Here is a 25039-nt window from a genome sequence, read left to right on the forward strand (position 1 = left end):
TACTTGACTGTAACAGGGATTAATTTCCCCCCCACGGACCAGTGCTTTTGGATAGGAAAAGAATTCCCAGTTCCTCCATTAAAACACCCAAAGGACCGCTCTTGAAAGCACTGCATTAATGCAAAGTTAAATTACTACAGGGCTGTGGAAGTGATGGGCTCACGTTCCACTTGTCTGGAATTTAAAATGGATTTTTCCTCAGTTGGCTAAATCAGAGATTTCACGGAATACAGAAAAATAACATAAAAAAACCCACAAGCTTCAGGTTCATTGATAGCCTTCTCCCTAATCTCACCCCGTAATTTCACCACACTTCTCAAATCCCAAATTTCTGTAAGGGACTCAGACTCCCTCCAACTCTCAAATCTTTATCACAGCTCTTCTGGGACAGCCCTAATCTTTACTTTTCTCTTATACTTCTGATTTTGTTCAAACATGTCCAGCGTGGAAACGTGCGAAAGATGAAGATGAGTCTTTGCTGAAGAAGTTTCTTCAGTTTCAGTGTTTATTAAATATGAGTGTCACTTCTCAACAGTGGCAATTTCAGGAACCAGTTGTAAACCCAGTGATGGCTTCACATTCAGAAAACCAAATTCTAGACCACCACTGTCCAAGAGGAGGCATGGCAGTTACTGAGCACCTGAAATGTACCTCTTACCTATTGAGATGTGTTGGAAGGGTCAAACACACACCTGATTTTGAAGACTCCATATGAAAAAAAGAATGTTAAACATTTCATCATTTGTACACTGATTACATGCTGAAATTATAATATTTTTGATATATCAGGCTAAAAATGTATAGTTAAAATTCATCTAACCTGTTTCTTTTTATAATGTGGCCAGTAGAAATTTTGTTATGACCTGAATGGCTCACACTGTATTTCCTATTGCACAGCACTATTTACACCATGTGCTGAGACCCAGCTCATATAAGAAATGATCTGCAGAGCTGTGTTTGTGTTCCAAGTCTGCCTTTGAAAAACTCGGAAAATACGAAATTCGTTGCCTATTTAAATCCAATTATTTCTCCCCCAATCCCTACCAGACTAGCAGTTGATATGTTATCAGGAGTCATAAGACTAAGCATGCATATACACTTCAGTTTTCCCACCATCCAAACTAGAAAGCTGGGTAAAACTAATACAGTTGACTTGAACTGGAGATTCAGGGCCTGACACCTCGGTATAACTTCACAGACAGCGCCCCACGTTCCTCGGTATCTGAGGTTCCACATCCGCGGATTCAACCAACTTCCAGTCCTGTAGTACTGAAGTGCGTATTGAAAAAAATCCGCCTACAAGTGCACCCGTGCAGTTCACACCCATGTTGCTCAAGAGCTAACTGTAGTTTTAAACTATTTCATATAAATCAAAGGGGTCCTCTTTACAAATGTGTTGTATATAGGTGCATGATAAACCAAGGCCAACCTACACAGCATTGATAAAGTGTTTCTAGTACTGGGGGCAATCAAGAAAGGCCTCATAAAAATTAATCAACTGGGAAAGTGGTCCTGAGTTTGGGGACAGCCCAGCCTAGCGGCCTTCTGGTAATAAAACCTCCTCTAGCACAGCTTTACCCATGTAATTCCCCAATTTAAGATTTTCTTTGAGTATTAATTTGTCAAGGTGACTAACGCTAATAATTGCCAATATATACAGCTAATCTAGATAAATTTGGACTTGTGTTTTTGTATGTTTTTACTTAATAACTAATGCAAGCTACTCTTTTATTTCCAACTTTGAGCATTTTAATATGGCAACTGAAACAGATAACAGAAGGCTACCTTGCATACAGTTGGCACTCAGTAAATATTTGTTGAGTCAATGGTTTCATTTATTTCCATGTCTATTAGAAGCCTTACTATATTTTGAAGGCAATTATGAGATGGTATTTAATACCAAAAAGTTATTAATTTGTTAATGTGAACAAATACAGCCAGAAGTCAAGTCTTTTCACTTTTAATTTAGTCTTTGAACCCCCTCACAAGGGAAGAATCTTCATCATGTAAGAGACTCTTTTTCAAAATAAATTATTATTTTTAAAATTTATTTATTTTACTTTAATTTTTTTGGCCACACCGTGCAGCTTGTGGGAACTTAGTTCCCTTCAGGGATTGAACCCGAGACCTCGGCAGTGAGTGTGTGGAGTCCTAACCACTGGACCGCCAGGGCATTCCCTAAAATAAATTATTTTTTAAAAATTACATAAGTAATATTAAAAATGCATAAGAGAAACTGATTATTTTAGTTTTAAATTTAGAATTAACTGTTAAAAACAGTAAAAATAAATATCCTGAGGCAGATATCGCCTCCAGTGCAGTTGCATTTATGAATTACTTTTATTCAAAAAAGTCTTTCCCAAACAGGGAATTCTAACTGGTGCATAGCTCTGTGTAAGCATCTCAGGTTCTGACAGAGTTCTCCATCTCATCTCCATCCAGTCTGCTAAATTTTAAGCACCAATGACCCAGGAGAGGAAATTTTTTTAAAAACCCTAAAAAGCTATTCTTACACCATGCAACATCTCTCATCACTTAAGAACACAACTAGGATAATTGTGCAGCATTCGCAAACATCAACACTTTATAATCCAGAACTTAATAAAGACTGGTTTAGAAAGTGTTTTCTTTGTTTCGGTATATGTCTCTGTTACCTGAGATAATCCAATCACTTAGGGAAAGGGAGGCAAAGGCTAATAGGCAGTGGGGATGGGGGTGGGGGAAGGAGCGGGGGGGGGGCGGGAATAAAACACCCACATGCACTAACAGAAAGACACTTGTCAGTGCCAACACCCACAAGTGCCAACAGATGTGATCAATTTAATGAAGCACTGCGCCTCGGATTTGGCACTGCTTTCAAGTGGGAGGCTCTTCTTTCAGAAAAAAGCATCACATTGTAGGAGCTACCCTCTTCACCACTCGATGCCTGGCATCTCTGCTGCCTTAAAACTGGCACGGCGTGGTGTGTGTGTGTGGGAATCACTCCACCCTGACAGGTGGCCCCAACTCCCTCTGCCAGAGCGACACAATGAGCATCAGATTCTCGTTCCAAAAGTGGGAGCCAACCAAGCAGTGCTTCCACCCGCAGAATGAGAGAAGTCAGACACTGCAGTCCTAAAATACAAGACCGTTTTGGGAGAATCGAGCAATGTACGAACCACGAAACATGAAAGAGAGAAAAGAGAACACACATGAATACTGATGTCACAATTCAGATGGCAACGACCCCAAATCTAAAAACAAGTGTCCTAGACTATGTGAGTTACACGATTGCCCAAATTTCTTTTAAGCTGTGTAATTCTAAGTCAAAGAAAAACATGTCTTGAATCACAGTGGAAAACAGGAGGAAATGAGACCCCAAGAATCAAGAGTTATCCTGTTTTAGCTGCCTGAACTATGGTAAGGAGAGCAACACAACAAAGTTTAAGAACTTAGAACAGAGATTTGAGACCTTGTGTTTCATAATAGTTTAGAATTTAAAATGGTTATTCTAGGTTTGTAGCAAATTCCTTCCCCTCTTGAAAAGATTCTCTCCGTCCCACTATAAATGAGACTAATGAAACTTCTCTTCTTCGTCCGAACTCCCATGAAACAATATTTTAAGGTATTAGTTTATAAAAGAAATTGTTTCTGGCTATTCTATCAAGTTTATCGCGCAAAGAGATTACCTGTTTCCAATCCAAAATACGTACTAGGCTTTAACAGAGAGAGAAATGTTGATAGGATGTCTTATCATTAGAATAATACTTTTTGTTTCGGGCATTCAGAAAAAATAACCAGTGCACCATCAACTTCATCTGACTTAGTGTTTTTCTTTCTTTATTTTTTTAAAGAATAATTATCCTTTCTTTATAAGGATATTTTCTTATTTAAAAAAAGATTCTGTTCTAAAAGATCTTGCTTGGAGATATTCTATGTAAGCACCAAAAAAAAGAAAAAAGAAAAGAGGCCGACAGGAATGTTACATGAGATTTTTTTTTCCACTCTCTAAAAATGCTAGGATTCCAGAGGTTAGCACAGAATTGCTTGTTAATAAACTCAGGCAGTTAAAAATTGTCCAGAGCTTTATAATAAAGACACTGCATCTATAAAGAAAGCTAATGAGGTTATCAAAAAGAAATGTATCCTCTGAAAGAGTTTTCTAACTAGTTAAATCATTAATTTCAGAGCACTCAATTTTTTTGTTCCCTTATAAAACATATTAAATCTGTTCTTCTGTAAAAACCGTTTTCTTAAACTTCAATTTTATGAGCAATGAATGCTAGACCTTTCTTTGAATTTATGTTCAGATCCAAAAAGAACAAAGACCAGGTCACTTTAAACATAAGTTTAAACAATAAACAGTGTTTATTATTATTTGTATCCAATAAGTACCAGACTGAACTTCTACCACAAAAAAGTTTTGATTCTCAGCTGCACACTTACAAACATGTAGGCGACCCGAGTAGCTGGGGCGAGGACTCACTGCTACCATGACACGTGTTTGCCCTTGGCTTTTTGTACATCCACACTGACGAGACAGCAGAAAATAAAGATGTATTTCTTAGGGTATCTCAAAGTCCAAATGAAAATATATACACCTGAATGTTCATTAGTATCAAGGGTCCTGCTTTACTGCACTGAAGAAAATTTAATAGAGAGTAGATAAGACACATTAGCATTTTAATACGGAACTACCTTATGATCCAGCAATTCCACTTCTGGGTATTTACCCTAAGGAAATGAAATCACTACTTCGAAAAGATATCTGGGGCTTCCCTGGTGGAGCAGTGGTTAAGAATCTGCCTACCAATGCAGGGGACACGGGTTTGAGCCCTGGTCTGGGAAGATGCCACATGCCGCGGAGCAACGAAGCCCGTGCGCCACAACTACTGAGCCTGTGCTCTAGAGCCCACGAGCCCCAACTACTGAGCTCACATGCCACAACTACTGAAGCCCGTGCACCTAGAGCCCGTGCTCCACAACAAGAGAAGCCACCGCAATGAGAAGCCCGTGCACCGCAATAAAGAGTAGCCCCCGCTCGCCACAACTAGAGAAAGCCCGCGTGCAGCAACGAAGACCCAACGTAGCCAAAAACAAAAAATTAAATAAATTTTTTAAAAAAAGATATCTGGACCCCCATGTTCGTTGCAGCATTATTTACAACAGGCAAGACACAAAAACAATGTGTCTATAGACAGATGAATAAAGAAAATATGTACACACACACACACACACACACACACACACAATGGAATAGTACTCAGCCATAAAAAGAAGGAAACCTTGCCATTTGCGACAACATGGGTAGACCCTGAGGGCATTATGCTAAGTGAGATAAGTTAAACAGAGAAAGACAAATACTGTATGATCTAACATATATGTGGAATCTTAAAAAAAAAAAAAAAGGGCTTCCCTGGTGGTGCAGTGGTTGAGAGTCCACCTGCCGATGCAGGGGACGTGGGTTCGTGCCCCGGTCCGGGAAGATCCCACATGCCGCAGAGCGGGGGCCATGGCCACTGAGCCCGCGCGACCGGAGCCTGTGCTCCGCAACGGGAGAGGCCACAGCAGTGAGAGGCCCGCGTACCGGGGAAAAAAAAAAAAAAAAAACCCACAAAACTGAACTCATAGATACAGAGAACAGATGGGGGAGCAGTGTGAAATGGGTGAAAACGGTCAAAAGGTACAAACTTCCAGTAACACGATAAATAATGAGTCCTGGGGATGTAATGTACAGCATGGTGACTATATAGTTAATAACACTGTATTGTGCATATGAAAGATGCTAAGAGGGTAGATCTTAAAAGTTCTCATCAGAAGACAAAAAATTCTGTAACTATGGGTGGTGATGGATGTCAGCTAGACTTACTGTGGTGATCATTTCACAATATGTACATATATCAAATCATTATGTTTTACACCTAAAACTAATACAATATTATATGTCAATTATATCTTCATAAAAAAGAAAAAATAATAAAATGTACATTCCATGGCAAACAAACAAAAAAAGAAATCGGCAGTCCCAAGGTTACAGTCATCAAATCTGCATAAATGCACTAAGAAAAGAAGGGGATACTTATTGAGTGCTTGCTCTGAGGTGGTCACAGGGAGGAAAAGAGAACAGGGAAGAAAGGAGAACCAGCGCACTCTTCTCCTTTAGCACTCTGAATAACGGACACTTCCTTTCAATCAAAATACACTGAGCTCTAAGTCCTTCTAGGGCAAAAACTATGTCTCTGACACACGGCCTGGTACAGGATGCCCTTGAAGTTTGATTAATCATTGGTAAATGAATGAATGACCCAAACTGATAAGCCTCTATGTGATTCTAGAACAGAATCAGAAACAGTGTCTTATCATGAATGGGTAGGGATATTACTGCTTCTTCTCTGTAAAGGTATTATTAGTTTTGAAGCCCTTGCTCAGCTTAAAAAAGGACTCTCAGCCCCCATATTTATGAAGTTGAACATTAACATGATGTTTAAGAATTATTCCAGAGAGTTGTTCTCTACAAAACAAGTAGTCTCTGTTCTAAGCCTGTTGAAAGAGGACGGAAAATCCCAAACACAGAAGAGTTGCTGAAAACACAGTGACTATCCACAGAGACCAGGAAAGGTGCTACCGGACTTTAGCAGGTTCCAGGGTATTGAGACAAAGGGGAATTTCGGAGTTAGGGAGCAGAGGGAGGAGGCTGGCAGAGTGGAGGGGCTGTTCGGTGCTGCCCGGCTGAGCGGAACAAGGCGGACAGGGCTGGGCATCAGGTCCCAGTGTCCTGCCCTGCTCTGCTGTCCTGAGGTTACAGCAGGTGGGGCTCAGGGCACAGGACCTTGTCGGGAGGGGTCAGAGAAGTGCTTGAGGTGTGGGACATAGGGTTTCCCCAAAACTGGCTAGTAACTGAATGTAAGTCTCTCTCTCTCAAGAATCAGGCATATGACCCAGCAATCCCACTCCTGGGCATATATCCAGAGAAAACCGTAATTCGAAAAGATACATGCACCCCAATGTTCACTGCAGCACTATTTACAATAGGCAGGACATGGAAGCAACTTAAATGTCCATTAATAGAGGAATGGATAAAGAAGATGTGGTACATATATGCAATGGAATATTACTCAGCCATGAAAAAGAAGGAACTAATGCCATTTGCAGCAACATGGATGGACCTGGAGATTGTCATACTGAGTGAAGTAAGTCAGACAGAGAAAGACAAATACCATATGATATCACTTATATGTGGAGTCTAAAAAAAGGGTGCAGATGAACTTATCTACAAAACAGAAATAAAGTTACAGATGTAGAAAATAAACTTATGATTACCAGGGGGTAAGGGGGGAGGGATAAATTGGAAGAACTGGGATCAACATATAAACACTACTATATATAAAATAGATAACTAATAAGGACCTACTGTGTAGCACAGGAAACTCTACTCAGTACTCTGTAATGGCCTATGTGGGAAAAGAATCAAAAGAAGAGTGGATAGATGTATATGCATAACTGATTCACTTTGCTGTATGCCTGAAACTAATACAACACTGTAAATCGACTATACCCTAATTAAAAAAAAAAAAAAAAAAGAATCAGGTCACTCTGTGCCTCAAGACCAGCAACAAACTTGGGAGATAGAAATCAACCGTTCCCTTGATAGTCTGTGATGTGGAAACTGAGTGGGCACTGGAAATAACAGTGAAAACCAACTCAAACGCTAGAGAGTGCAGTTGAGGGATGGCTGTTCTCCTCCATCAACTTTAAACTCCCAAGAAAGAATGATTATGATCTGCAACTCAAAGCCTGCGTGGGCAGGTGGACACAGTCAGAGGACAGAGAAGACACAAAAGTCCACCGCCAATAATAACTTTCTGGGGCAAGACACTGAGGTCTGGCTGTGTGCAGACAGGTAACCTCCTGTAGCTTTGCATTTTCCAAAGACTAAACAAGCTGCGGGTGACAGCAAAGGGCGGTACCAGTCTGGAGGTGGGTCCCTTGGTCCCACTTTAATTGACTCTTTCCTTTTCCTAAAGGGGGTTCAAGTGCATGGGAAGGTGGGACAGCCTGTAAACAAGAGGTCAACGGAGAGGCTTCTTCAAAGCCTTCCTAATCGATCTATTCATCTTCTTACTGTTCCAAGTAACTCAACCAAGTGAAAATCTGTTCATATTCTTAAAGGCTTTCCACAGAAGCCATGCCTACCATGGCCACAGGTGTGCAAACATTAAGTATTTCCAGGTGAGCTTTCTCGAAAACATTTACGTACTTAACATTAAAGGCCTATAACAATCTCTTTACAAAATCTCTTTCCAATTTAAAAGTAAGCATGCTCTAAATGGTAAAAGAATGCTACCAGACCAAAAAAGAAAGGTTATATTACTACTAAGAGGCAATATACTAGAGTTCCATTAGTACTAAAATATACTTCACCAATTTCTCATGAATCAAAGTATTAACTGAAAAAACATCATATATTAAGCACTTTTTCCTTTGGTATCAGTTTCCAAAGGCCTTATTTTAAAAATCTATCTTTTGTGTGGATGGCTCTTGGAAATAATTTTATAATTTACAAACGAATGAAAAAGAGACACATAGTTCAGAATATGTACATTTGTGTATTGGAACACAGAAAAGGTTAGCAAAAGGATCCAGGGAAAGAATATAACATGTCTGTAGTTTTTCGCCATCCTGTGAGGACGCTCCATTAAAGGAGGCTAATAAATGCATCAGTTCACTTGCTAGAAGAATTTTTAGTCTTCTGATAACTTTCCCATAATTTCAATAAGAGCAACCTTTAGAAGTAGTGAGAAATTTTATTACATCTCCTAAATGATGTGTGTTTGAACGTTGAATCTATCAACATTTAGTACATTCTTCAGAAAGCTCTTTTGATTTCTTTGAAATCCATTCAGAATAAGGGAGTAGTTACTTTAAGGGAAGATATGTTAAAATTAATAAAATGAGGGCTTCCCTGGTGGCACAGTGGTTAAGAGTCCGCCTGCCGATGCAGGGGACACAGGTTCGTGCCCCGGTCCGGGAAGATCCCACATACCACGGAGTGGCTGGGCCCGTGAGCCATGGCCGCTGGGCCTGCGCGTCCGGAGCCTGTGCTCCGCAACGGGAGAGGCCACAACAGTGAGAGGCCCACATACCGCAAAAAAAAATAAATAAATAAAAATAAATAAATAAATAAAATGATACTGCACCAAACTTTTGAGATGTCTACGAGAAAAGCCAACAGACTTAATTTTTAATTTTCTTCAAGAAAAATACTACTGATAAGTTGTTACCTACCTAACTGCAAATTCAGATTTAACTGCCATCTTAAGAACGCAATATAACAATACAAATACATAAAATGCAAAAAAAAACCCATAACAATGCAAACAATACCACTGTTTGTAATGAATACGATGGTGAGAAGTAAATGAAGCTGCCCCCTCTCCCATTACCTATGGAAACGGCTGGGGCTGGTGTCATTCCCCATCTCCCACCCCCAGATCCCTGGGGGCTGTGTGGCTCTTGGGAGTTTTACAATCATCACAGGTAGGGAGATCCCAAGCCCAGAAGAGCTGGACATGCCTTATTGCTAAGTTAACGTTCAGTCTCGGGAAGGAAAGTTACCCCCACTGTTTTCTGTTCTTGAAGCTGTTCTATTTAGCTGTCCCCAAACTCTGCCATATCAGAAAAATGATGAGTCACAGGAAAAAGTGGTGGTATGATCAAATAATAATAATAAGAGAGGATGGGGAGTGGGTGGGTATGACCCAGTCCTGAGTGAGCATGGAGGTGTGGGCCCATTGGAGCCACCCTGGCACTGTGTCTTAGTAGAGTCGCAGGTTTGAGGGAACGGGTACTTTGAGATATACAACCTGAGCCCTGTGTTCAGCTGTCCAGGACAGGATGGAGGCGGGGCCCTTCCCAATCTACCCTTGGACACTATGGATAGTTTTATACAGATGTTCTAGGTATATAACTATGAATACCTAGAACATCAAAACAGGATAGCCTGTCCTAGAAGAGTTTGCAGTCCTGCCTAAGTCTTTTTGTAGAAAAAACATAAAGGGTTAAAAGTTATCTACTGCTCTTTTTAAAAAACACCTTTTGTAAAGAACGAAAAACATATATAAGTAGAGATGCTGATATAGGAACTCATGTCTCCATCACTCGGCTTCAACATTGACTCCTGAGCAGTCTGGCTTCAACTAAATGCCAACATGCTTCCTGCTTCCTCTCAGATTATTTTGAGACAAATCCCAGACTTTATATACCATTTCATCCATAAATATTTCAGCATGTGTCTCTACAAGAAAGGGATTGTTTTTAACACATACGTTCGAGGCACTATTACATCTAACATTTTAACAATTCGTTAACAGAATTGAATGGACCTCCTGTTTATTTTTAATGATTGTTTTGACAGGCTTGCCTCACTGGTCCCTTGAGTACAGGGAAGCAGAAGAACACAATGTAGTTGACGCTGGCTTTGAAGTGAGTTAAGACTCAAAGTTGAACCCAGTTCTGCCATAAATAGCTGTGTGATACTGGGTAAGTTACATAAACTCTGAGTCTTACATCTGAAAAACAGGGAAAGTAAGTCAACCTATCTTAAAGACTGTAACATAATTAAATGAGAAAAATACACACACACGCACACACGCACACATGCACACATGTGCCAGTAGATAGTCAATAAATGGCAACTATTATATTAACAGCAAACATCTGCCTTCCTAAGTAAAAATACTTCCTGCTGGGAACTCCCTATTACTCTTTACTAAAAAACCTTTTGGAACCACTAGGATGGTGACAGTTACCTGTCTGTCATGTCCCAGGGGTTGGCAAACTTTGCAAAGGATAGGGCAGTAAGTACTTTAGGCTCTACAGGCCAGGAGGTCTCTGCTGAAACTCCTAACTCTGCAAAAACAAATGGATGTGCCTATGTTCCAATAAAACTTCATATATAGACACTGAAATGTGAATTTCATGTACCTTTTAATATGTCACCAAACACTATGCTTGTGGGATTTTTACCCCCAATCATTTAAAACCGGAAAAAGTCATTGTCAGCTTGGGGGCTGGATTTGGCTCATGGGCCGCTGTTTACCAACCCTGAGTGACCCCACTTCACCAGCCCCAGCAGACACAAAATCCTGAAGTAGTGGTCTGCCCTTCCTTATGAATAAGACATCAATTTACCGGAGGAATCCAAGTACAAGCATTAGTACATGAACAATAACATTAAGGCCTGGCAGGGGACTGAACCTAAGCTTTGAGAAATACTGTGGAAGAGACTCAAGGAAACCCAGGTACATCAGTGTCAGCTGAAACGGCCCTGCTTGAGCATTCCATAGGGATCACCCCTCTCACTTTCCCTTTTCTTCCCCTCTTCCCCCCAAATATAAATTGACTGTGATATATAAAGAGAGTTCTACAGTCAGGAACTGACTTTATAACAGAAGTTGAATGCATGACACCGTTGCTGGGGCCAGCATGTATAAATGCTATGTAAGCTGAATGTACTGTATCCAATTTCCATTACAAAGCAATCTGCAAGGTATGATCTGACTTGGAGGGAATCAGAACCCAGATGAGTAGAGCTATACAGGGATTCTCCTAGAACTCTATCAGTGCACGGTTGCACTGCTACTAATAACCAGGCAATTCCCCCTCTCCCCTCCACACACACACAACTGGTCATTTCAACTCTGTTGTTTCCAACAACGACTTTCTCTGTAAGTATCAATGACGCAACAATGATAAAATAAGAACCTCACAATCCAGGTGCATATTCATGGCTACACATTTTACCAGTTTTCAAGGTTTTTCGCCAACAGGTTTAAAAAAAAAAAATCATAAGTTTTTCCCCCTCCCCCTTCAATTTTGCTGGAAATAAAAACCACAAAAATCAATCACAACCACTTCAGCACCAAGAGCAGAAGCTCTGGGTTACAGTACCCAACAAGGTGCTCCCTGAATACTGTGAACATCGAAGCACAAGCCTTTGTATTATTAAAAAAGCAATGGAGTTACAGACATCACTAAAAAGAGCTGACATCTTTGACCCACATTCCTTCAAAGCGATAAACTTATATAAACCGACATTTTCCCATCTGTTAGAACACTGCTCAGCAGGACAGAAACACGAAGATGCAAAATTAAGAAGGCAAAATGTCATGCTTACTTTCTCTAAGTGCTTTACAGTAGCCAAGGAAAGATAACAGAAAAAACAGGGCAGCCAGGAGGTCTGCACAGCCGACAACAGCAGCAACCTTAAAAGAAGGGGCAGAAGAAAAGATGTATGTAAAAAACATTTCAACAAAGCTTTGGAAATACAAAAACAATTCCTTAGAAATAGAAAACGAAAACCTTATCAGACTTGGCCATCTATTAAAACAATCCCTGCAACTGTGACGCTTCCCTGTGGTCTGATCTGACAACTGATTTTCTTTTCATTTTTGGTCTAGGACTTGGGTCAGCCGCTTCCACAGGAAGGCTGGGTTGGCTCGAACCCAGGGAGGGTTCTTTTGTGGGCCACACGCAGCCAGCGATGCCCACGGGCAGTGAAAGCCCGTCACTCAGCACGCTGCGCCCACAGCTCCAGAGGCCTCTGCTCTAATCAGGTCCCCACGGCGAATTTTCAACTGGAAAATGGTATCAGCTCAAAGGGCATGATATTTAAAAAAGAAACCTTGATTGGAAACATGAAGGAAAGGTGGGAAGTCCATATTACAAGTCATCAGGCAAAGAGAATAAGACACAGGGATAACGTTCAAAGCTGCCTCTGCCATCTTTTCCTCCCTTCAGACCAAAACCAATGAAGTGGGTTAACCTGGAAAGCAGAACGCTTCAAAAGTGGTTGATGAGTAAGATGAAAAAAGGAATGCAATTTCTACCATTTCTTCCCCACCCCCCATTTTCTACATCTGACGACTGCCCTTCCCTTCTCCACCTTAGTGACAATGAAGCAATATAAAATCTGTGCTTCATTTCTTTGAAGCTGATTATTCCAATAATTGCTTTCCAGATTTTCATGGCAACGAAAGACCCAGAATTCCACTCATGAGTATTGGTCTAGTTTACATGGCATTCTTGACTAACTAGCACCTGGATGGGACATACGTCAAACCTTTCACTGTGATTCTCTAGGTATCGCTTTAATGGCTGGGAAGTTCATCTTTTCTTAAAGTGAGATATATGATAAGTCAGACACAGAGTAAAGACTATCCTACAAATGGAGATGGGAGAGTATACAATGAATATGAAAATTACTATATTTACATATGATTCCCAGGTGCGTCTACAAGCAATAGCTAAAAGGAATGCCTTTTAGGAGCAGTTTCCTGCTACGCTGGTTAGATATGACGGTCTGAGGCAATCATCCATTCCGATGGTGAACTGCTGACGGAGGGGCACGTGGCAGCCCAGGGTGTCACGCAATCACTAAGAAGATTGACAGCTGAGTCCAACCTGTGAATGCCACGCACATGAAACAACCTCCCGGGAAGGAAGCTAAGGACAAACAAAGGTTCAACAGATCTGGGCCAAGTATGCCAGCATGCCAGAGGGTTAAATGGTACAATTACTTCATGAAGGCAGTGAATATGTAATAAGACTTCTGGAATCCTCTGGCCTATAACTCACTCACTCAGAGACACAGTGAAATCGGGGATGCAGCGAGACCCAACACAGAGCCGGGCACACAGTGGGTGCTGGGTCACTGTCCGTTGCTGCGTGAATCCCAAAGATGCTTCTGTAAACACTGGGAGGTGCGGGGGCGGGGGGCGGAGGGGGGGCAGAAAGCAGCAGACAGAGGACACAGCAGCTCAGGGTGAAGCAGGTACGCGCTCTGCAGCTCCAGGGTGAGTGATGGAGGGGGCGCCTGGTGCTCTGGGCCTCCCATCAGGACCAGAGATGGGTGGGAGCTGTGGCTCTCTACAGGGCCTGAGGATGGCGGGGAATCCCAAAGCCTTTCAGAGGATAAAGTGAGCAAAGCCAACCCAGAGAAGTGTATCCAAAAAGGTCCTTAGAGCAAGGGGGTCGAGGAAGCAGGGGCTGGGGGATATGGAGGGTCAGGGAACAAGGTTTCTTGAACTGAGAGAGGGGGAGGGAAGTGGTTTGGATAAACACCAGGAATAGGGGCCCAAAAGGCCAGCCTAAACCACTTGTTATCTGAGTGGCTGAGGTACATTAAAGACTCTCACTAACTTATATAATATTGTAAATCAACTAAACCTCAAAAAAAAAAAAAGACTCCCACTAAAATGAACTTTGAACATCATAAACTCATTTTAAAGCAAACAGTCTGCCTTTGGTTCACTGAAGATACTCCCAAGTCTTAAGCGATGTACGTTACATCGTCTGACATGAAGAAAAACAAGTTTTAAAAAGTATGGCAAGTGTTTCAGAGTAAAGAGTATTTAGTCCTTCAGTGAATTTTTGGCATAGTAATTAAAGAGAGATTTCATAGAAAAAAAATTTTAAAGGCTACCCAAGGAGGCACTGAGTTTAACTGTTTGGGGAATGGGCATGGGTACGGAGAGATTTTATTTTTCTTTTCGGATATTTGCGTATGTCTTTTCAGGCAAAGTTATTTACAAAGGCTATTTTTTTTTCTTACAAATAACCTGAAGCACTCACATCAGAGTTTTCTAGAGAAGTCACTGCAACTCCCCCAATCCATACAGCAGGAGGTGGTAGCGTTTCCCCACAGGGAACAATTTGCACTGGGGCCATGGAAGGAATGAGGGGAAGGGGAAAGGGGGAATGTTTCACCATCCAATTCCTTCAGTGTTAAACTCTGGGTTTATTGGATGGGCAGGGTTATTAAGAAGACCCAAGCTTCCCTCTTTGATACCCGAATTCAAGCAATTTGAAATTTTCACCAATGCTTGGTGGAAAAGGAAAACCTACAATAACACTGGTGTCCTCAGGGAACTCCCTGGGTCCTCCATCCTGGTCTCTAAAGACAAGAGGCAAGGAAACCCCCTCTCTTAGCTCTTCTCCGTCCCTTGGTGATCCAACCCACAGCCCAGAGCACAGGGTGCTTCCTCCGTACTGGTCCAGAAAGCTCTGAGGAACTCTCCTTCCAGGGTTTCCTTGGGTGGGCCTGGTTTTTGCTCACTGTTAAAGTGGGTTAAATGTAGAGTGGGAAATAACAGCGGGGTACAGAGAGGATGAAAACAGAATACCAACTATTTGCCAAAACGAGGAAAGGTGAACATACAAATGATCTGTTTTAGAAATGCTATTTTTCCATGACCCATAACTTTTTCTTACAATTTGAGTTTGAATGGCTTTCATGGAAAGGAGGGAGAGGAGAGATGAAGACATTTTTCAAATATTCTCTTCTCTCCTATAGCTGGACCTCCCTTGGGTTAACATGTTCCCACACTGCATTTAGCTGGTGTGTGTGTGTGTGTGTGTGTGTGTGTGTGTGTGTTTGTACACATCCAGTTATACTTGTCGGCATTTCAAATTTTTCTATAAACTAACTTCTCATATTTAAAAGCAGAATTTTAGAAACATTTCTTTGGTTAACAATTCAAGTATTTCATTTTGCTTTCTAAGATTACACAAAATTAGACAAGGACCAAAACAGTAAATCAGTATTTTTGCCAGAAATTCCCTTATTTCTGATAAATGTGCACAACACTATTATTTAGACCATAAAGAGAACTTGCATGGAAACAAATTCTAATTTGATCACAAATCTATCTACCTATCTATCTATCTATCTATTGGTATTTATCATACCATAGTTCCCAATCCCTTAAGTCCTCTGAATTTGCCGAAGTAAAAAAATTATGAGACTTTTAAAAAAGCTTTCAAGTAGTAAGATATTAGAAGGAGGTTGTGAGAACAATCCTGTAATCCTTTTAATACCAAAGAACAGATAGTTTAATAATATTAACAAAATCAGATGCTAAAGGCAGGAATTCCTCCCAATATTTTGAAACTGACTTCAAGATGCTCAATGCAACTGGTCAAAACGCAGGTATTTAAATACATACCGGATGCAGAAATCTATTGTGGAGAAGCAAGAAGGTCCATGTGGTATTTTATACTAGGTACTTCACACTTACAGAACGAATAACTAAAATCAAACATGCTGACTTACATTTTCAAAGGGTTCCATGGCAGTGGGGTAGGGTGGTTCCTGAAAACCTCACAAGTGTTTGGTTAAATCCCAACAGAGTTTGCACTGAACACATTCAGCAGCGGCTCAACGGATTAAAAGCAGGAGCTGCCTGACTACATGGGCTGAGAAGCCAGGTGGGGAGAATTCAGGAGCAAGTCCCAGCAGGATGTGGGTACCCACCTTCCAGGTCAACTCAAAGCACGCTGGCCTCTCCTGGGCTCGGGCTCGGATGACCAGATCTTAAGTTCTATCCCTGCATCCACCAGCTACGTGACTGACCTGGGTAAGTCCTTAATTTGTCCTCCCAGGCTGCCTCCTCTTCTGTAAAGTGGAAATTGGTATGCCGCCCCAGCTGATCCCGCGGAGTTTTGGTGACAATCAGATTAAGTATAAGAAAGTATTTAGGAAGTTATAAAGCTCTCAGCTAACATTGGAAAATTGCATCAGACCCAACCTGGAAGAAAAGTAATCTCAGACTCTGGTTTTTAGACCCCAAAGCTGGGCAAGACTCAACATTCATACCTTCACAACATGGTCATATAAGGAAACAGAAAGTATCACCAGAGATCATACCACACGGTCATTATACAGTCTTCGCCCATAGGGGACCCTGTGTTTGCCCTAAGAGGGACCTGTTAGCCCTACAAATCATCGTTCCAAATGTCTGAAAGCTTGGGCTTTCTACAGCCATACGAGTATCCGAGGGAAGCCTGTTTTAGGGAATGAGCCGATACACGGACTGCCTGTCCTCCTTACACCAGTGCAGAGGCGGTGGGCGGATGATACTTACACACTCGGTGTGCACCGGGTGCACAGCAAACAGCAGGGCAGCCAGCAGGGACGACCTGGGGGCCAGGTTTAGCCTCCGGCCCCTACTCGTGTACTGCAGGCCCCCAAACAGCACCGAGAAGACGTCCACCAAGAGGATGGAGATGCCACTGTGCAGGAGGATGTTGACCACGTGGAAACTCAAGGGGTGGAAACCTCCCGAAAAATAGCAGTTCATCCTGCAGTGAAAGAAGGGTGTTCACACCAGAGGTCCAGAAGCACGCGAAACAAAATGAGAACCAGCTGGAGGAAAACCCTGGTGCATGAAAATACCAAAGGGAGAAGAGAAAGTGTGCAAGTTTGATAAAAGTAGCGTCAAGATAAATAATGCCTGTCAAGCTAAGAAGGCTGAAGAAGAGGTAAGAACATAATTAACTGCAGAGCGGAAAATGTAGGATAAGGGCATCTCAGAGGAGTGGGACAGAAAATACTTGGAGAGGAAACGCGAAAGGAAAGCTAGACAGTTTTTTAGACGCAATAAAGGCAAGACTGTCTCCCAGGAAGATGTAACAGACCACACATTACTCAGGCTACCCCATAGAGACCTGGATTTAAGATAGTCGTGTGACTTGCTGATTCCCCCACCCCACCCGGTCCCCACCCCCCGCAAATACTCCTGGACAGTTTGTCCACTAGCCCTCCAGACAATGGACCTACTTCCTTATAGTCAGGGATTCTTATTTCTGTTGCTTTTCAATCACCAGGGGTTCCAATTCATCATTTCCATGCTTCTTTGAGAGATCTACACACAGGTATCTAACGCATCCAAGAAACAGCTACACATGGGAACTTTTGTGAGACGAACAAATCTGTTTAATGCAAATAGCTCCTTGATTAATGGGGGGTGGGGAGACTGTCTTAAGCTTCATTTTGGTTTTGCATATTGATGTGGTCACAGGAGGAGGATTTATACCTTAGCTTTTTATAATGAAAAAAAAAATCACAATTTCATTAGATGCTACATGTTGCCTTGACATATTGTTTCCTCAGTATTAACTCACAAAGGGTCCCACCTCCAAGAACTGTGCAAAAACACGGACCACTTCACCAAGTTATCCTTGCCCAGACCCAGGCTAATCTTCTCAGTGTGGTTCCACTGTCAGTGTCTGCATCGCCAAAGCAGCATCACTCTAAAGCGATGCTTCCAACCTAACTCCTAATGGCTGGAATTAGTATGTATTTCTTGGAGACCCACATAGTGAGTGGCTTATACGTCCCTCCGGACCACTGACCCAGGAACCTTGTCACATACCACCTGGTACAACGTCAGGCACAAGCCTTGGGTGCCCCTCCCATACAGCCATCCTGTCGCATCTCACCTGAAAACCAGCACCGTGAGGGGTCGGTAGGACTTGTGACTTGTGTTGCTGCTCAGCTGATTGCCCCAGAAGTCATGATGCCACAGGTCCCCGAGGGGCGTTTCTGCTCGGAGGTCCTGCGGGAACACACCAGAAGAGGGATCAGGGCTCCTCCCTCACCCTGGGCGGAAGTCCTCTCTTCTCCATCTCTCCCACCAGTCCTGGGTCAAGCCACCATCATCCTCACCCAGCACCCAGATGGGCCTCCTCGTGGGTGCGCTGCGCCCTCTGCCTGTTCTCCAGTAATCCCTCCAAGATGCAAATCGTGTCACCCCACCCACCCTCCCCTTCCAGGACAAAGCCAACTTCCTGACACGGACGCCAGTGTGCGGTGCCCTGGCTCCTGCTGAATTCTGCAGGCTCATCTCGCAGACTCTGTGCTCTGCTCCTGGCCTTCGTCTGGTCCCCACACGACTCCTGCTGCCACCCACCTCAAGGCTGTGCGCACACAGGTCTCTGCCCAGACCGCCACCCCTCAGCTCCCCACAGCTCAGCTGCTTCCGCTCTTCGTATCTCGGCCACTGGGCTGCGACCTTCTTGAGCTGATGCGATTCCCTTCCCTTTGGGGCATCTCGCGCCTGTCCTCACAGCACCTGCTGCAGGGCAGTTTATAATCATGTGACCCCTATCTGTCTGCCCCACTGGACTAGGGCTCCTCGAGGCCTGGGCTTCCCTGCGTTTGGTGGGAGTATACAGAAGGTGCTCAATCTATGCGGAATGCATGAATGGACCATATAGCTAAGTGAGATCACTATTACTCTCTCTCATATCCAATACATAAGGTAATTTACCAAAAATATCCCAGTTCAAACATAAGAGTAAGCATATAGATTTTAAAGTTCCCCATTTTTGATCATGAGCTAAGCAGATAGTAAAATTACAGAAAAAACAATTTCCATCTAATTTTTAAGGATAAAAATTACTAAATATGTTAAAATGATACCTACCGTATAGGGTAGTTTAACTTGGTACTGAACTACAGATACTTTAAAATGAATCTTTTGTTCTTTTTACATTTAAATATGAAACTAGATTACTTAAACTGTGTTTAACAAGAAGAAAGGCACTTGCAGTAGGTATCAAAACTGACTGTTAATTTTTTCTTCACAGCACAATTAAACAGGAACGTTTTAGGATCTAGAAATTATGATGTAATAAGCACTGCATGGTGTAGCAGTCAAGATTCTTCACTGCAGTAACCAAAACAACTCTGATTAACTTAAGTGAAAAAAGGAACGCCTTAAAAAAGATCACAAGGCCCAACGACTCCCAGGTGGGCTGGAAAACCTAGTTTGGGGCTGTGCAGCCCGAAGGGCACCAACAAATGAGACCGCCGCACATCTTGCTGAGGCTGCCTGGCTGCCCGCAGACCCCTCTTCTCTGTGTGACTAGCCCCTGGCTCCAACGGGTGGGTGTATCTGATAGGAGCGCCTTTGCCTGGGTCTGCATCCAAACTGGACAGTCTTTGCAGCTCACAAGTATTTGAAGATGGAGAAGGCCCCAAATGGAAGAAGTGTGTCACATCATGGGCAGCCCAAGAGAGCAACCAGTGTCCAACACACACTGGCATTCAGTGAGTATTTGTTACTTAGGAGCTTAATGACTCAAAGGGAAAAGCTTGGGGACAGGCAGCAGAGGTGAGCTGGTCACCTGACACCCACTTTGAGGGTGAATTTCACTTCCATTGGGTATCAGCTTCAGAGGCCTTGAGTGTCTGGACCTCCCTCTAAGAGCTGATCTGATATTTCATGAAGGTCGTGGGATCCACCCACTAACTTAGGTTACTCCATTACCATGCTGGAAGTCCATGTACTTTTGCATTGTCCCAGAAGTACCTGCTCAGTTGTGAAGGAATTGAGCAGAAGATCTTTCCCTCCATTTGAGCAGAAAATGAACACCAGCAAAGCTCTAAATATTTGATTAGGTGTAGCCTACACATAGCAGGGCGCGCCACAGGAAGAAAGGTTAATTTTTCCTCCTAATGATTTATGGAAAAGATGTGTCATGTCTGAAATTCTTGCTAACTCCACGGTCTCAAAGAAAATCATCATCTCAATGAAAAAAGGCAACTCAACACTACAAGGAAGCATCTGGAAAACAGTCTTCAACACCAATAAATTCCAGTAACAGCCTGTTTCACATTACTGTAGGCATGGTGCCAATGAACAGAGGAGGGCCTTTCATTAAACAGGAAAGGCAAAAAAGGGGGCTAGCAAGTTAACAAAGGGGCACAGTGTGATGCTCTAGAAAACACTGCCAAGACAATGTGCGGTAGGGCCACAAAATGGCTTCATCTGCCTTTCCTCACAGGAAGGAAAGAGAATTACAACCTCATACCTGGGCATCTGATGTACGACATAGCTCCTGTCTCCCCTGCCTCGCTCACCAAAGTTCTTCAACATGGGTCCTGAGTTAACACTTTATATATCCTCTACTTTATTAGAGTGGAAGAGTCAAGAAACTCTCAACAAATGGAATTTTAAAAATAAAGGCATAGCCTCATATGCCTGTTAGAAAAGCAATTCTAATAGCTATTAAGCCACCCATGTGACATAGTTGCTTACAGCTACACACTTCTTTTTGTTTTAAGCACTGTTTCAAAAAGAACTGAAACAGAAACATCTGCAGTAAACTGCTGGGTGAATTTGAGGGAAATTACAAGTGAAGAACTTGGATTCAAAATAAACATCAACAAGGCTGGAGTTTGCTGTCGAAATCCAGAAAATCAGAAAATCATTTAGAGTACGTTACAAATAAAATATCTGCAAAACAGTCATCTCCTTACCCCTCACCCTCTCTTCCCCGGCCCACAGAATACCTGTTTGTTACATAGAGAATTTTTCTCAATACTTTCAATATGAAAACGACTCTTTCCGAATTCGGGAAATCCACGACTTCAAACTTTTAGGAGCCTTTAAGGGCAGTGTTACAAAGAGATGCTACAATTTCACCTACTAGAGAAAGAGATTAGTAAACTCCTTCAAGTTCTCTTCTCCCATTAAGGCGCACACAGAGTATGTGCTGAGCGGTGAGACTGTCACAGAGGCTCTAACCTGTGCTGTTTCCACGTACTTTCTCCTCTGGGCTCTCCCTGCCTCCAAGTTTCTTGCTCTGATTTTCTTTTAGCTTGCTGAAACCTTTTTTCTTCCCTGCGCACAAACCTATTTCTTCTTCCCTACCTCTAGTCAGCGAGTGAAGGAGAATATCATTTTCCCCGTGCCTACTGGTGAGCAAAACTGGCTGGGATTTTGCAAACTCAGCAAACCTGGGTCTCCGAACATGAAATGAGCAGGAACTGCAGCTTCTGCGGGCAGCAAAATCCTGGTCCTCCGCAGCTGTCAGCAGGCTGTCCTGATGCTCTCGGCGAAGGACAAAGAAGCCAGCTCCCTACCTGCTGCTGAGGATGCACCATCGTTCGGCAGGGGAAAAACGCATGATTTGTGTGTGTGTGTGTGTGTGTGTGTGTGAGGGGAAACTGTTCTGGCCTAGAGTTCTGGAAATCTGTCACAAAACCTGAAATAGTCTGCAATGCCCCGCAAAACCCTGGCCTTGTCATCTTAGAGTAATGGTCTCTCTGATACGTGCGTGGACTGGGGCCTCATGTAGGGCACACAGCCAGGGTAAAGCTTGAGGTTAGGCAGGGCTTGGAGACCCTGCTGCCAGTGATAAAAGGGGCCCTAAATCAAGGAGATGCTCTCTAAAAGAAATGGGAAATCCAGAGCACGATGGGGGCCCAGGCAAAGGCTCAGCCGAAGTTCAGTAGAGACTAATTCAACACCGACGCAGAGCATCACTGGGACGTAGGCAAGTGGTTAATGTCAGTTTACCGAAGAGACATTAAGATACGGACCTTATTGTTAACAATTGCTTCAGAGTCGTCAAAGACAAAGTCTCCATCGTAGCTACGTGCGAAACACACGAGGGAAACAAATCCCACAAGTAACTTAGCCCAGAGAGGAGGAAGAATGGAAGACGGAATGATGTGATCCAAATCGGCATCCCACTCGGCCATCCTGAAAACTGCGGGCCGCCGGCCTCTTGCTCCAGCATTATGCTGGCTAGAAACCTGCAAGAAAAGCGACACGACATAAATATTGATCATTGCCTTGTTAGGAATGTTTATACAGTAGACATGTTTACCTCAAGTGAAAAAGAGCTAGACACTCTTATTCATTTATGCTGTGAGTTTATAGGATGTGATCACTAACAGCTTTATATCGTGGTTTCAAAACTCGAGTGGACAGAAAAATCACGTGGGACACATGTAGATTCTCCTGGGCCCAAATACAACCTACCAAGTCGGAAGTCCTTGGGCTTCTGATGCTGGATTATCCTTGAGAAACATTGATTTAAGGGAATCCTATGTTTATCAGCCCCATAAGGCAAATCATTTTTATAGTCCTTGAACCAGTTTACAAAGTTGAAAAAAAAACCAGTTACCATCTTGCTTCTTCCAACCAAGAAAAATCAATAAATATTCATTGTTGGGTCTTAGCACATTGTGTGTGTTCGTGTGTGTGCGTGAAGCATGGTCCTGATTCTGAAAGAGCTTACAGTCTATCTGCAGAACACAGACACTCCTGCCAGTTAAATGAAAATCTGGGAAAGAGTTTAATAGAGGTGAGGTCGCAGGGCACATGACCGTGGTTCCCACACAGGGGACAGACAGAGGAAGGAGGGCACACTGCAGACTGACAGGCTGGGGACAGCATCATTCCAGAAGGAGGAACTGTACCCTAAAGGAGAACACTGGGAGCTATTCCAGGTGAGGACACGACCTCCAATATTGGTGAAGGAGTCAAGTTAAAAACAGACACGTCTTTTAACTTTTCTTTCAAAGGGGCAAACGTTAAAGCCAGACATTTCATTTCTCAGTCTTGCCATTTCTTAGTTCTGTGGCCCTGTGTGTGCCACCTATCCTTAGGAGTCCACTTCTTGTGTACTTTGCAAACCAAAAGAACTTTCCAGCAGTGAGAGTTGCCTCAGAGCTTCCTGACTTGGAATTTGCCCAAACAAATATCAAACTCCCCCTCCTCTCCAATCACACTGCATCTGTCCCCATTCCCCACACCCTCAATAGGCACTTCCTTTGGTTCTACCAGGATCACGTCTGGGTCAAACTGCTTAGAGGTTCCAATCCTGTGTAACTTTGGCCAAGTTACTTCACCTCTCTGGGCCTCAGTTTCCTCACCTCTAAAATGGGGATGATAACTGGGCCCACCTTACATGGTCGTCATGAAGGTTAAGCAACACACCCACCTAAAGTGCTTAGAAACACGGCCTGGGTTTAATGAACGCCGAGGGAAGGTTGCCTGTTATTACTAGTACTTTCTTCAAAGAGGGAGAAAACACAGGCACAGAATTATTCTCTTTTGAGAATCCCCTGGAGGATTTGGTGTACTAGTACTGAGGCTCTCGTCTTCCCCAGTAAGGGAGCAGGGCCCCACTCCTTCATGCTGAGTTGGAAGAAAACCCCAGGCCCCTTGATTGGAGAGGCAGTTTAGATGTACAGCGGACCCTTGAACAACTCAGGCGTTAGGGGCACTGACCCTCCTCGCAGTTGAAAATCTATGTATAACTTATTATAAGTTCGTATCTGTGGTGCCTCCCCATCCGGGGACTCAATTAACCACAGATCTTGTAGTAATGTAGTCTTTTTTTATTTTTTAGCCTCGCTAAAAAATGGGGCATGCAGGATCTTAGTTCCCAGACCAGGGATCGAACCCATGCCTCCTGCAGTTCTGTTTTGTTTTAGTACTGTAGTCTTTGCTACGGAAAATAATCTGCATATAAGTGCACCTGCGCAGTTCAACACCGTGTGGTTCAAGGGTCAACTGTATTTGTTTCCAGGTCTCCAAGGAAATACCCCAGATTATGGAATCAATAAGAAGTCAGCCCAAGAGGCCATCCAAGGTCACAGGTGCTGGAAAGCGGTTCAAGTTGACAATCTGGAAATGAAAGGCTCTGCAACTCTCTCAGCACTGGGCCCTAGAGCTTCTCCACCTGATGTAACTCATGCTCTCAGCAAGTGCAGGGGGTGGGGGAGGGAATATTCCAGCCACTATCTGCTGCTTTTTTTTTTCTTTTTCTTTTTCACTGAAAGGATAAACCACTGGTCAAATCCAAATCACAGTTGCAAACACCACAGAGGTCACCATGCAGGCCCCAACCACTGTGTGTACATTTCAGCTAAAGAAATTACCCCTGCTACTAAAAATGAAATAAATAAGTGTAAAGGACTGAATAGCTAGGAAGTTACCCTGACTTAACATGGAGGGAATAAAAGGGTTCTTTGATTTACAAAGTGAATGTGAAGGAAAGCAAATACTCTTTATCAATTTTAAATGCAAAATAGAGCTGTGAGCTGACAAGCGGTCCCATAATTGGTCTTGATGTTATCTGCTTCAGGCCCAAATATTTGAAGTGTTTCACAAGCGGTTCTGTGAGGTTCAAATGGCCCTCCAGGAAGAATACTGGGTCAGGAAATAATCTGTGCTCCTAAATTAGTTGCTGAGCTTCCCTTTTCATCTCAGATTGTTCGTAACACATACCAATCGCTTTGGTACTCGGACGGAAGGCAGACTACAGACCCGAACATCTGGGGTGCCCAGGGGGCCAGGCCTGGACTCCTGGGGGAGTCAACAGGATGGGTGAGGCAATCTCAGAATGAGCTCCCCCTCTTCTCTGGCAGGGACATCGGGAAGCCTAGCATCGGTCCCGTCCCCGTCCTGGCTGGCTCTTC

General features: G+C 43.1%; 1 protein-coding gene across 4 annotated transcripts in view; it reads right to left on the reverse strand.

The window, feature by feature from the left end:
• TMTC4 (transmembrane O-mannosyltransferase targeting cadherins 4) overlaps window positions 1-25039 on the reverse strand; it is a 61910-nt gene that overhangs the window by 34035 nt on the left and 2836 nt on the right. For all 4 annotated transcript variants that reach the window (XR_009559778.1, XR_009559779.1, XM_030856810.2 and 1 more), the window contains 4 exons: window positions 22148-22363; window positions 18259-18374; window positions 16902-17118; window positions 12155-12242 (listed from right to left, as the gene is read on the reverse strand). Coding sequence is in view for 2 of the 4 variants with exons in the window: in XM_030856806.2 (XP_030712666.2) it covers window positions 12155-12242; window positions 16902-17118; window positions 18259-18374; window positions 22148-22363 (637 nt within the window). In the remaining 2 variants the exon portion in view is untranslated. The remainder of the gene's footprint in view (window positions 1-12154; window positions 12243-16901; window positions 17119-18258; window positions 18375-22147; window positions 22364-25039) is intronic.

Source organism: Globicephala melas, chromosome 18 (assembly GCF_963455315.2).
Source record: "Globicephala melas chromosome 18, mGloMel1.2, whole genome shotgun sequence".
NCBI classification, from domain to species: domain Eukaryota; kingdom Metazoa; phylum Chordata; class Mammalia; order Artiodactyla; family Delphinidae; genus Globicephala; species Globicephala melas.